Raw genomic sequence first — 13,289 nt, forward strand, 5'->3', positions numbered from 1 at the left:
CCCTTTGGATACACCTGTAATTAATCTAAGCCTCACTACCTACATCCAATTTAACAACTGAATACTCCAGCAGATCACAAGAAAACTCATGAACTGCACATCTCAGGCTACACAGAAGAAGCAGGTTGTCCTTCCCAGGATCAAACTCAAAATATTATCAACTGTGTTAATAAGAGAAAGCCTGTTCGGTATAATGGTGAAAGTATGAGGCTAGAAAGGATTGGACCCTGAGTTCTCATCAGCCTTAGACATACAGCCAGCTGGGTGACCTGACTCAGTCAGGCTTTCTAAGCCCTTGGGGAGTAGGCAATGCCAAACCACTTTGGAAAGTTTTGTCAAGAAAACAACAGGCAGTTGCCAATAGGCGACACATGCTTAAAGCCACAAAAAATAAAATTAAGAAGCCGTTTCTAATCCTCCTAGAAAATCAAATTGAAAAGGGCACTCAGTGTTCATGTAGAGCAGAGGTCTCCAAACTTGGCAACTTTAAGACTTGTGGATTTCAACTCCCAGAATTCTCCAGCCAGCTGGTTGAGGAATTCTGGGAGTTAATGTCTACAAGTCTTAAAGTTGCCAAGTTTGGGGACCCCTGATGTAGAGAGTGACAAAAAAAAACCCAAACCCCACCAGCTGCCTCCACCCCAATTTTTGATCACTCTGTCTTATCTCCAGACAAAAAAGATGCCATACTACAAACTCAACTTTATAGAAAATGGGTACACCCTGATCAAATGTTAAAATCTGCAGCAACCATCATCAGCCCACAGAATGAGGAGAGTAAGACTCCTTAGGTCTAGGGCACCCTACAGCTCAGGAACACTCTGAAGCAGGGGGCTTCAACCTTGGCCACTTTAAGATTTGTGGACTTCAACTCCCAGAATTCCTCAGCCAGCCATAGCTAAAGTTATCAAAATTGGAGTCTCCTGCTTTGAAGGACCGGATTTAACTACCTCCAAAATACACTCAAGAGCCCCCAACATACACCCCAACCCCAATTTCATAAAACAATGTACTGGGACACAAAACAACGAACAGAAAGAATTACTATACTAACAGAATACAGAATGTTATTCTGTATTCTGTTGGAAGGGAACATGGAGGCCTTCTAGTAGTTCAACCCCCTGCCCAAACAGGAGATGCTATACCATTCTGTCCAGTCTTTTCTTCAAAGGCTTCAGTGATGGAGCATCCCCAACTTCTGTAGGCAAGCTGTTCCCCTGATTAATTGTTCTCACTGTCAGGAAATTTCTCATTGTTTCTAGGTTTCTAATGTTGCCATAGATTTAAAAAATGTGTCAGAACACACTAGGAGATTATTCCACCCACTGGGGATCAAAGGTGGCCCACAAAACTGCCTGCAAACTCTGTGCAAAGTAAAAGACTGCAGTCTCCCCCCACCCCCCAAACCGATATTGTATACAACTGCCAGGGCTGCAACCAAAATGACATAGGCCACACATGAGATAGGCTACAACAAAGAATTAAGGGACACAAGACTTCAATAAAGCTGGCTAGAAAATATCTCGAGCCTATTGCTCAAATAAATGGGCTACTAATAGAGGCAACGAGTTGGGTACCATCAGCCAGGCACCTAATTTGAAACTCCAGAACAAAACAGGTGAAGAAGGATCATTCATTCAACAACTTCAAGACCAACTTCTGGGGTTTTCAGTCATGGCTGTGTTGCCAGCTGACAAATTCTGTGAGAAAATTCTGGAGATCTCTTTGGTTGGGAACACATTATATGATCTGGAATTTAGTTATTCTTCAAAATGTACACTTCTGCAAATTTTACAATATTCACTAATTCAATAAAGTATGTATCTGAATAATGTCTATATTCAAAAAAGGATGCATTTATTAAAATTAAAGTTACGTCAGAGAAAATTAGTTGTAGAAATTGATTGATTGTCACCAAGCAAGGTTTCAAATAAAAATATATATGTTTGGGGAAATCTGTCAAAAGAGACAAAAGTTACAGTTCCCCCTCCCTTAAAAAAAAAAGACCTAAAATGAAACAAACCAAATAATACATTTAAAGAAATGGGATACTGAGTCAATCCACTTCCTACCGTTTTTCTCCAGCAAGAAGATTTCTGTGGGTTGAGATGCACCTCTAGAGTTGTAGGCTGAGAGATAAATCCTTCTGGCTCCTGGGGGCATCAAGAACGTGCATTGCTTCTCCGTGGTGTTACACAGAGAGAGGGAATTGCTTGCGTGCTGATTGATGCTGAGTGCTGCCCAATATCCCAGGATTTTACCATTGGCCTCATGCGGCTTCATCGGCTGTAGAGCGAGATAAAGGCAGGTGGAAATGCAGCACGTGAAATCTGCAGCCTGTATCGTCTGCATTCACACAGTACATTTAATCAGAGGAGCAAAAGAGCTAGAATTTGCATTGGTTCAACACACAAATCTTTGTTTTCACTGGAGCCGGTCCTTTTATGGCTAAGTGGGTTTGTTTGGAGAGTTCAGGACGTTGGACTAATTCATTTGTATGAACCAAGATTAGAAATGGGCTAATGCAATACAGGTAGTCCTTGACTTACAACCATTTGCTTACTGACCATTCAAAGTTCCAATGGCACTGAAAAACTTTTCCATGAGCGTTGCAGGTCGCAAAGGGTGACCACGTGACCCCAAGATCATGTGATCTAAATCCAGAGTGTCCTGGGGTCATGTGATCACCCTTTGCAACCTTCTGATAAGGAAAGTCAACGGAGAAGGCCATATTCATTTAACAGTCATGTTACTAACTTAACAGCTGCAGTAATTCACTTAGCACCTGTGGCAAGAAAGGTCATAAAATGGGACAAAACTCATTTAACAACCGCTTTGCTTAGCAAGAGAAATTTTGGGCTCAGTTGTGTTTGTTCACTGATTATCTCTAATACGATTACCCATCTCCCTCCTGCTTGGCCGCCTGGCCATGGTCTCCCTATCCCAAGAGCAGCTGCTGGAATAAAGTGGCCTTCAGTCCTGCCTAGTGAGGCACCTGCTTACCTGCCACAGGAGTTGCACCTCTGTCCCCTCCTTTGCCTCTCGCAGTTCCCACCAGGCATCGAGCATTCCTGAAGGTGCTGTGGGAGAGAAAGAGGCTTCAGCACCATCAGCATTTGGCTCTGACCCTTCTCCTTCAAGCAGCCCAGCTCTTCAAGGTCAGCTAAAGTTATCTTCTGCTTGGAAAGTCACTTCCCCCCACCCCAATTCTTCTTCACTAAACGTATTTGATTGTAAGCCAGGGTGTCCAACCTTGGCAACTTTAAGACTTGTGGACTTCAACTCCCAGAATTCCTCAGCCAGCTTTGCTGGCTGAGGAATTCTGGCAGTTGAAGTCCACAAGTCTTAAAGTTGCCAAGGTTGGACACCCCTGTTGTAAGCAGACATGATGTGATACAATCCTCCTCCACCGGACACTGTGTTCCAGTTCACTGAGAACGATGCCCGGTGGATATGATCAAAGAAAGCGGTTCCTCAACCTGGATAGGCCGACCTGTCCCAACGCCCTGGCTACCCCGGGGACTTAGAGGGCTTGGCTATCTGTGGGGTCAGGGGGTGGGAGAGACACAGGACTCGTCCCCTTCCCCACCTTTCTCGTCGGTAGTGAAGAGCTTGGCTGGGCTCCAGCTGCTCCAGTAGCTGAGATGCAGGCGCCTGCAGCGCATGTGGAAGCGGTAGAGGCTGCCAAAGAGGAAGCCACACTGCTGGATCCGCCGGCTGGAGGTGGTGATGTTGTGAACCTGGGATGAAAGGGAGAATGGGAGAAGCGGGCCCATGGAAAGCCTCCTTCCCTTGCCCCCTTCTCTCCCCGCAGCCCACAGGACCCCCAGGAAGAGGCCAGACATGCTTTGAACAAAAAGGCCTTTGAGTTGAGGGCCAAGGTGTTATGGGTGGCCGTGGCCACCAGAAAGGGCCCAAAGCCTGAAGCACAGGGCTTGGGACAGGGATAGAAGGGGAAGCCATGCCAAGGGGGCCTTGGCTTTGACCCCCCCTCACAGAGGGGTCCTACCAAGCAAAGCCATTCTGTTGTCAAGCCAAAGAGGGACTCACAAGGCTCCACTCCAGGCTGCCCTCCACCCGATAGCGCAGGTCGCAGGCCTGTTCCATGAGTTCGCTATCCTTCGCGGCCTCCCATTTGACCTCCATGCAGTCGCTCTCCTCGAAGAGGGGCCTGATGTCCTGGATGATTGGGGGCTCCAGCCAGGCTAGAAGGAACAATGTGGGGGTGAGAGAGAGCCTGGTACTTTGATTGAAGTATCTCAATGCCAACCTCCAAAGCCACCCCAAGGAGAGGTGGCAAGAAGAGTGACATCACCACCCTGAACAACCAAGTTAAAAGGGTAAAACGTACATCAAGCAGTAACAGGAAAGAGCATTGGGGAGGAAGGGAAGGGCTTCTCCCAGGGCCTGAAATGATTGTGCCACCCGCACCAACGATACTTGGTCGCCTCCAAAGGGATGTCCATCAAAAGGGACACCTTGGATCTTCTTGAGGGGGATTTGGAACAGATTTGATCCCCACCTTGACCTTTGGAAACCATCAATAGGTTCTGCTCCAAGTCCCTGCTCCAAGTCTTGACTTTAATGAAGTTTCTCTCTTCTTTAGAGCAGGGATCCCCAACCTTTTCAACGCCGCGCCCGGTTCCGGCATCAGCTGGGCGCCGCGGCCGGTCAGCGTCAACTGGGCGCCGCCATCTTTTTGGACGAAAAGATGGCGGCGCCAGCGCTCGGTGAGCTTTTGGGTAGAAATGGCTTTCTACCGGAAAAGCTCACCGAGCATGCGCGCCACCATCTTTTTGTGAAAAAGCGCTTCCGGTGAGCTTTCTACCCGGAAAAGCTCACCGGAAGCACTTTTACCAAAAAGATGGCGGCGCCCAGCAACCAGCGACCGGTAAGGCTTGTTCCATGCCCGGTACTGGTCCATGCCCGGCGGTTGGGGACCCCTGTCTTAGAGGATGAAGAATGGAACACCCCCAAAAGCTGTGCGACATTCAAAAAAGTGTCATGGCTGTTAGATATTGACATGAGATGCCAGGGTAGAGAGAAAAGAGAACGATAGCAACCAGCCTGCCTTCTTCCTTCCCAGAGGGTTTTTTTTTTTTTGTTGGCTGGGGAGCAGGGAGGATGGGGTCTCTCTCCCTGGGCCTCCCAAAGGTGCTTTTTGAAAAGGCAACTGGACTGACTTTGTTTTTCCTTAAAGAAATTTCACTTCTCTTCCAAGGAGCCAGTTCTGAATTGTAGGAACTTCTTGGATGAGAAGAGAAACTTCTCCAAGAAAAAAACAAAAACAAAGAAAGTCCAGTTGCCTTTTCAAAAAGCACCTTTGGGACGGAGGCAGAGGTGGGATTCAGCAGGTTCTGACCGGTTCTGGAGAACCGCTAGTGGAAATTTCGAGCAGTTCGGAGAAACGACCAAACCCACCTCTGACTGGCCCTGCCAACCCCATCTCTTCTCTGCCTCCCATGGACTCCCAGCGGATTGGCTGGGTCTCCTTTGGTTGCCCTGCACAGGAGAACAGAGCTGGAAAGCAGGTGAGTGGGTGGGCAGCTGGGGTGGGATGCTACCAGTTCTGCCCAGCTCTGTAAGACCGGTAGCTCTGAAGAGCAGCAGACACAGAACCGGTTCTGTGTCTGCGGCTGCTTGGTCCACCCACCCACCCGGGCTTTTACCTGACCTTTATTTCCTGCTTTTTCAGCCTCCGCTGCTTTGCGTGGCACAGCTGAGGCTGAAAAATCCCCCCCAAAAAGGGGCTTTTTTCAAATGATATGCACCTGTGCGCAGCTCTTATCAGCTGTCCGGGAGGCACGGTTTTTGTTGTATTACACACACGCATGCGTGAAGCCAGAATGTACGTGCAAAACGTAAGTACTGAACCGGTAGTAACACCGGTTGAATCCCACCCCTGGTGGGGAGGGAAGGGGGATTTTGCAGCTAACCTCCTCCTGCCACGCCCACCAAGCCACTCCCACAGAAGAACCGGTAGTAAAAAAAATTTGAATCCCACCCCTGGTGGGGAGGGAATGGGGAGACAGTCCCCCTGGGCAGTTCTCTTGTGCGGAGTGATTTGCAAGGAGCAGCTTTTCTTCCAGCTCGGGGAGGGACGGAAACTTTCCAGGCAAGGCAGGTTGCTTCTCATTTGGGCCTCTGAATATTGCAGCCCTCCCCGCTTCTCACAGACACCCAGGGATTCAGCCCCACCTGTCTAGAAAAGAGGGCAGGGGAAACCTGCCCCTGCTGTCGGCACCCACCTAGGTCCATGGGGTCTGCACACAAGCGCTCTGAGGTCACGTTGCCCAGGGCATTTTCCACAGACACCCAGAAAAGCATTTTTTGATACAGCTGCAGCTCCAGGCGTTGAAAGGTGCAGGAGTGCTGGCCAGGCTCAGGAATGCAATCTGTGATGGGGGTCAGGGCCTTGCACTCCCTCGAGCTCCTGAAACACCAAGAACAGCTGTCAGGGGGGAGGGCTAGAAAGGAGCTGTGCTCTCTGTGATGTGCAGAGAGGCTAACAGAATTGCAAGGCCATATTGAAGGGAAAGGGCCCACCTCTTGCAAACCTTATTCCAAGGAGGAAGGGGCTCTATTAAGCCAGAAATCCTGATTTCTTTTTTACAAGTTAAAGGTCAGGAAGCAGTCTACCCTCCTCCCTCATTGGCCCTAGCCTGGCCGCAACGGCTCGTCTCCTGTCCTTACCGGAATCCCTTCAGGGCCACACGGGTTGGGAGGAGGCTGTCCCAGCCAGGGTCCCATTGGCAGGCCAGGCTCTTGGAGGTAAGGTTGAAGACACAGGTGAGGTTCTGAGGTTGGCCTGGAGGGTCTGCTTGGCGTTCCCGTGGCAATGAGAAAAAAAGAAGCAGGAAAAAGTTTTCGGCGTAATAATGACAATATTTCAGGCAGCAACAGTCCTGCGAGTTTGAGGGATTTACACTGAATGGTAGAGAATTAGAGTTGTCCTAACACAATCGACATTTGATGTTCCTTTCTAGTGACTTGTTCCAACACACAAGCCTCCTCACGTCTGCTGTCCCTCCTGACATCACAATTGGTATTTTTTTTTTTAATGAGCGAGAATTTCTTAGCTAACATACAACATCCACCAGTGAGAGCAGAGATGCCTATTTGGTCTTGAGAAACCAGAGCCCAGGATGGAGTGCAGGATTTCTGTTCTGCTCAATACAGGCAGTTTGTTAGGATGGGAATCAGAAGTGGGATTCTGGAGAACCGGTAGCGGAAATTTTGAGTCGTTCGGAGAACCGGCCAATCCCACCTCTGACTGGCCCCGCCAACCCCACCTCTTCTCTGCCTCCCATTGAGTCCCAGCTGATCGGCTGGGTCTTCTTTGGTTGCCCTGCACAGGAGAACGGAGCTGGAAAGCAGGATGGTGGGGTGGGGAGGGAATGTATCCTTCCCCTGCCACGCCCACCAAACCACACCATGCCCACCAAGCCACACCCACAGAACTGGTAGTAAAAAATTTTGAATCCCACCACTGATATGAATCTGTTCCCAAGTTCAGTTTTAGATTTATTGGACAAAAACAAACAAACCACAAAATGCATTTCTATGGCATTACTTGGAAGTCATTTCATTCACTTAAAAGATTTACTTATGGCCAACTTTGATTCCTGTCCTCTTGAAGGAAGGAATGGCTATCCAGCATTTAACTGGCATCTCCCTGCCACTGATGAGTGCAGTGTTGCTTCCTTGTTGAAGCCATCTCAACACAACATCATCACTTTAATTAATGATGTTCCTTAAATGCAAAAAAAATTAAAATGCTTTTCTGTAGATTTGGTTAGTTAGAACGGGGATCTCATCGCACACAAGACTAGTGGTTCTCGACCACAACAATTTTGAGAGATGTGGACTTCAACTCCCAGAATTCTTAGCAATGGCTATATTGGTGGGTGAATTCTGGGAGTTGAACTTCACACTTTACAAAGGTGCTGAGATTAGGAAACTACCAATGGCCAATGGAAAATGTTTGAAGCTATCTCTGTGGCTTCGTTGCTACCTGGAGAATAACTAATAACTAGGGGTTGTAACTCAGCTCTGCTCTCAAGCAAATCACAAACATTGTAGAAAATATATCAACTGTCTGTTGCAAACCAGTACAAGCTGGGTCCAGCATGTGACTGGAAACACCAGCCCAACTCTGGAGGTTTTAAGAAGAGATTAGAGAGCCATTTGCCTGAAATGGTGTAGGACCTCCTGCCTGAGCAGGTGGTTGGAGGGGTGGGGTGGGCAGGGCCAGCCAGGAGTGGGATTTGGGGGTTCTCTGAACTGCACAGAATCTTAGCTAAGGGAACCCCCAGGAGCCCACTCCTGGGTTGATCCCCTCTTTATTTCTAGCAACCCCTCAAATATTGGAAGGCTATCATGTCTCCCTAAGTCCCTTTTTTTCACGAGGCTAAACAACCCAATTGCTGCAACCATTCTTTATATGTTCCAGAGCCCTTAATCCTCTTTATTGCTCTTTTCTGCTCTCTTTCCAGAGTCACAACATCTTTTTTGTATGGTGGTGATCAAATCTGGATGCGGTATAAGTGAATTGCAGTGTCTGCTGAGGGTCACAAAAAATGGTGACTGCAAAGATATGATCCAAACTACTTCGTGGCCACCATTTTGAGTTTTAAAAATCACATCCCGCTTGTAAGGGATTTTGGTCCCAGTGTTGGATTATGAATGATATTATTGATTATTACCTGTTATGATTCATAAACAGGCAATACAAAGGTTTCTTTATGATCACTGCACAGTGGACACTCTCCTTGGATCCCTGCAGTGAGACTTACATCCAGCCTTGATCCGGGTAAGGTTCACAACCTGTGGGATATCATGTTCCTGCAGGTAGCAGCTCAGGGGAGTCACAGGTTCCTTGAAGGGGCCGAGAGTGATGTTGGAAACTTCCACTCCATTGCTTAAGCTGTACTGGGATCCTTGAAGTTGTTGGTTGCTCAATTTCCAAATAATCTGGATTTTGCTATCCTTTGCAATGGGGCAGTGGTTTCTCCAGATGGTACAAGAAGCTGTGATGTTTCCTCCCAAGATGACAACTGAGGAGTTGACAGCCAAGTGACTGCAGGAGAAGGACCCCGCTGAAGATGGGGAAAAGATTTGGAAGCAATGAATGGCAAGGCGGGTGGCTGCCTGCCTGCCCAAGGGGGTGGCCGGCCCTTTCCCCCAAGGCTACCCCAGCTGGAGTCACGGGCACCTACCTCCTGGCATCCAGAGGAGGAAAAAAGTGTATCCCAGCATCTTTGCCCAGGAATCCCATGGGCTTCTCATAGTTTGGCTCAGGCAGTGTAACATTTAGTCCTGCAATTTACAGAAAGAGACATTCAGGCAGCTTCCAGCACTTCACCTTATGGCCTGCCCCTTGTGCAGGATTTGGTCGGCTTCCTGGTAGGAACATGGGCTTGGCTGACTGTGGGGCCTCAAAGAGGAAAGTGGCAAAAGGCTCGGACTTCATCCTCCTTTTGTGTGCCACACAAAGGGGCATTAGCACCTTCTCGACAACATCTGTGCCTCTGCCCGCTGTGCCATCAAGTTTCAGTACACTAAAAATATTGTTAAGTTGGTGGTTTATACATTCTGGGGTTGCACATTCAAGAAATAATAAAATAAAAATAATTATTTGTCTAGAATTTCAGTAGAGTCACTGAATGGCTATAGGCTAAACACATCCAACTTGCTTTTCTTTGATCCTTTTGTCTGCTCATCTCAGTCTGCAAAGCAGCTGTGGCTGGAGTTACAGAGCCTGGAGTGACTCTGGCTGCAGCTGCAGGACTGCTGTACTGACTGGACAGGAGCTTAAACAGGACTGGGTGGACGATTGGACTGTTTTTGGGTGCAGGGAAGGACCCTCTTCCCCATCCGCTACTTGACGTACAAATGTGAATTCAAAGCAGTGGTTTGTTTGGGGAAGCAGCCTCGCCTGGTCCTGACCAAGGAGTCTTGTGGCTTATAGGCCTTCATCCTGGCAAGGACAGTGCCCAAGCTCCAAGAAAGCCTCCAGTTATGTGTAGGCAAGTATATCATGGAAACCTGAGCCATGGACTGTGGACTGCTCTGTTGCATGTTTCATAAGGGGCAGTTCACCTGCTGGGCACACTTGCTGCGTTGATGCATGATGGCTATTATTAAGGGGCTTATATCTGGCATGGAGGCTGCTATGAAAATGCCAATCATCCTCCAAGAAAGGGGTTTTGGATCAATACCTGGTCTTAAGTGCTCTGATCCAATCCCATTATGAGCTGGTGAGCTATAACCTCCTGGATAAGAGGCTGGACACCTGTGTCGATTCTACCCTGGAGAGAAGAAGAGACTGAATTGCTGGACCAGAGTGATGGGCTACTGGGGTTTGGAAGTTGGAGGTTGGCCCATTGATGGTGAGAAAGGTCAATGGCTCGCAAGAGTCACCCAAATTGTTGAGTGGAAGAGCAAAGAGAATTTGAATCAGCAGAGCTGCCAAAGTTAACATAGAATCATAGAGATGGAAGAGACCTCAGGTTCTATTATATCACATGACCTAAAATGGACACCTAACATCAAAAACGTCATCAAAAAAGCACAACAAAGAATGTTCTTTTTGCGCCAGCTCAGAAAGGAGCTGCTGATCCAGTTCTACAGAGGAATGATTGAGTCTGCAACCCAACAAGACAGACACAGACTTCAGAGAGTAATTAGGACTGCAGAAAAAACAATGGCTACCAACCTGCCTTCTATGGAGGATCTGTATATTGCACAAGTCACAAAGAGGGCTGTGAAAATATCTACAGACCCCTCACATCCCGGACATAAACTGTTTCAACTCCTACCCTCAAAACAACGCTATAGAGCACTGCACACCAGAACAACTGGACACAAGGACAGTTTTTTCCCAAACACCATCACTCTGCTAAACAAATAATTCCCTCAACACTGTCCAACTATTTACAAAGTCTGCACTACTATTACTGTTAATCTTTTCATCACTCTTTATAGCCCATCCCCTCCCACTGGTGACTGTATGACTGTTTGTCGCTTGTAACCTTACGATTTATATTGACTGTTTCCTAGTATGATTTGATTGCTTGTTGTCCCCTATGACTATTATTAAGTGTCGTACCTTATGATTCTCAACTCTTGACGAATGTATCTTTTCTTCTATGTACACTGAGAGCATTTGCACCAAGGCAAATTCCTTGTGTGTCCAATCATCCTTGGCCAATAAAAGAATTCTATTCTATTCTATTTTTTTAGTCCAATCTACTGCTCAAGGCAGGAGATCTTATACCATTCTGGTCAAGTGGTTGTCCAGCCTATTTTTGAAAACCTCCAGTGAGGGAGTACCCACAACTCTGGGAGGCAAGCTGTTCCATTTATTAATTGTGCTCAGTGTCAAGAAGTTACTTCAAGATTGGACCTCTCTTTAACAAGCTCCCACCCATTACTTCTTGTCCTGCCTTCTGGTGCTTTGAAGAATAGACCTCTTTCCACTGGCAGCCCCTCAAGAACTGGAAAACAGTTATCGGGTCCCCTTAATTCTTCTCTTCAGTAGGCTAGACATACCCAGCTCCCTCAATAGTTCTTCAAATGCTTTAACCTCCAGAAGCCTAACCATCTTCGTTGCTCTTGTCTTCACTCTTGCTAGGGTCTCAGCATCTTTTTTTGTATTATGGTGACCAGAATTGGATGCAAAATTCCAAGTGTTGCCTCACTAGTGTAGTATAAAGCAGTATATCATTTCTCGTGATCTTGATGCTGCCTCTTTATTGATGCTGCATTGGCTTTTTTGGCAGCTGCAGGACCTGCTGACATGGACTTAAATGGTGACCCCCTAGGAAACCTAGAACCCTCTCACAGTTATGGAGGTTGAGCCATTCTATACCTGGGCGTCTTCCTGCCCAAGTGCAGGACTTACTTTTCTCACCACTGAATGGCAACGTGTGGCACAGAACTCAAGCCGGTCAAGATCCTTCTGAATGTTGAGCCTTTAATGAGAGAAAAGAATATATCTAGTTTTGTTCCGAATGCACTTGTAGGCTTGAGGCACCTCTTCACTTTGAGATTTGCTGTTAAATTAGTTTGTTGTTATGCAAATGGGTAGTACCTATTTAGCACCTAAAAGTAATTTTACTTTACTTTGTATTTTACTGTGCTGAAAAAAGTTTGGGAGTCAAAGCTTTTTTCATTTCCCCCTTTAGCCTATGCTTCTCCTTCCCGTTTCTTTCCCTTTCCAAATTCTTACTACCTTTGTTTTTATTTGTATTTTATATTATGACAATTTTAACCCCCCAAAAAAAAGGAAGACAAGCAAAGAAAATTTGTCTGCTGATCGGAGCAACGCAAGCTTTCCAATGTAGATGACCTGGAAGTGTGACTCCCCACATATCAACTACTAGGAGGATCCTGAGCAACACTTATCACCCACCCTTGAAAATGCTGTCAAACTGAGCCTCCATCCATCCTGCCCTTGCAACAGCAGCTCTCCAGCTGGAACCAGTAGACAAAAGGGGCTCAGCCCCCACCCCCCCAGATGCCTGGTGTCAGCGTTCTCGGTTGGATGATCTTGCCAGACGCCAGAGCAAGTTCCCAGCTGCTCCTTGCCAGCCATTTTGGTTGCAATCTGGCCTCCTGGCATGCAGCACCCCCCCCTCCATCCCCATGTGGCTGTGACTGGGCACTCAGGAAATGGGACCTTGCCAAACCCCTGCCCTCTGGCCACAGGACTGAGTCCAGCATCACGTTAGTGGCAGCTGCAGGCAAAAGGCACGCAGGCACCCCAGTTGGCACACAGCTACATTCTGCGCGTAGCCATGGCCCTTAAAGCAGCGCGAGGGACCCTGGAAGGACGAAAGAGGCTGGGATGCCCAGCCCTTACCTTAGGCGAGCTCAGGTGCCACAACTCTGCTCGCCGGAGAGGACTCCTCTGCCAGCGAGCCGCCTCACTTCCCCTGGAAGGAAAATGATCCTCCCAACGCCAAAAGCTGTCGTTATTCTCTCTCTCTCTCTGAGCAAGGTGATTGCAAAATGCTGCTGAAAGCTTTTATCTGCCCAACTCTCAGGAAGGAAGGAACTCTGTGGCTGACCAGCTCACACGCGGGGAGTGTGCACACTCCTCCTTTGGCACCCACTCCCTCCCTCCCTCCCTCCCCCCCCGGCTTTCATAGAGCCTGGCCCAGCCTCACTGGTGGAGCAAACCACACCTTTATGGCCCCCACAGGCTGGTCCTGCTCAGAAACCGGGAGAGCTGCCCAGGGGTGGGTGCCACGTGTCTGATGCTCAGGAAGAGGCTGGGCGGGCTG

At 48.0% G+C, this 13,289-nt stretch overlaps 1 protein-coding gene across 1 annotated transcript in view; it reads right to left on the bottom strand.

The window, feature by feature from the left end:
- The window catches only part of CSF3R (colony stimulating factor 3 receptor), a 32,211-nt gene extending 19,224 nt beyond the window's left edge, over window positions 1–12,987 (bottom strand). Inside the window, exons 1-9 of the mRNA XM_026673671.2 lie at window positions 12,866–12,987; window positions 9,219–9,318; window positions 8,796–9,098; window positions 6,694–6,817; window positions 6,249–6,433; window positions 4,051–4,205; window positions 3,590–3,740; window positions 3,004–3,080; window positions 2,073–2,286 (exon numbers count right to left, since the gene is read on the bottom strand). Coding sequence (XP_026529456.2) covers window positions 2,073–2,286; window positions 3,004–3,080; window positions 3,590–3,740; window positions 4,051–4,205; window positions 6,249–6,433; window positions 6,694–6,817; window positions 8,796–9,098; window positions 9,219–9,312 — 1,303 coding nt within the window. The 5' untranslated portion in view covers window positions 9,313–9,318; window positions 12,866–12,987. The remainder of the gene's footprint in view (window positions 1–2,072; window positions 2,287–3,003; window positions 3,081–3,589; window positions 3,741–4,050; window positions 4,206–6,248; window positions 6,434–6,693; window positions 6,818–8,795; window positions 9,099–9,218; window positions 9,319–12,865) is intronic.
- Between the last annotated feature and the right edge of the window lie 302 nt (window positions 12,988–13,289).

Source organism: Notechis scutatus, chromosome 8, assembly GCF_049901735.1.
Source record: "Notechis scutatus isolate UNSWTSFEM ecotype Mainland chromosome 8, rNotScu1.2, whole genome shotgun sequence".
Lineage (NCBI taxonomy): Eukaryota > Metazoa > Chordata > Lepidosauria > Squamata > Elapidae > Notechis > Notechis scutatus.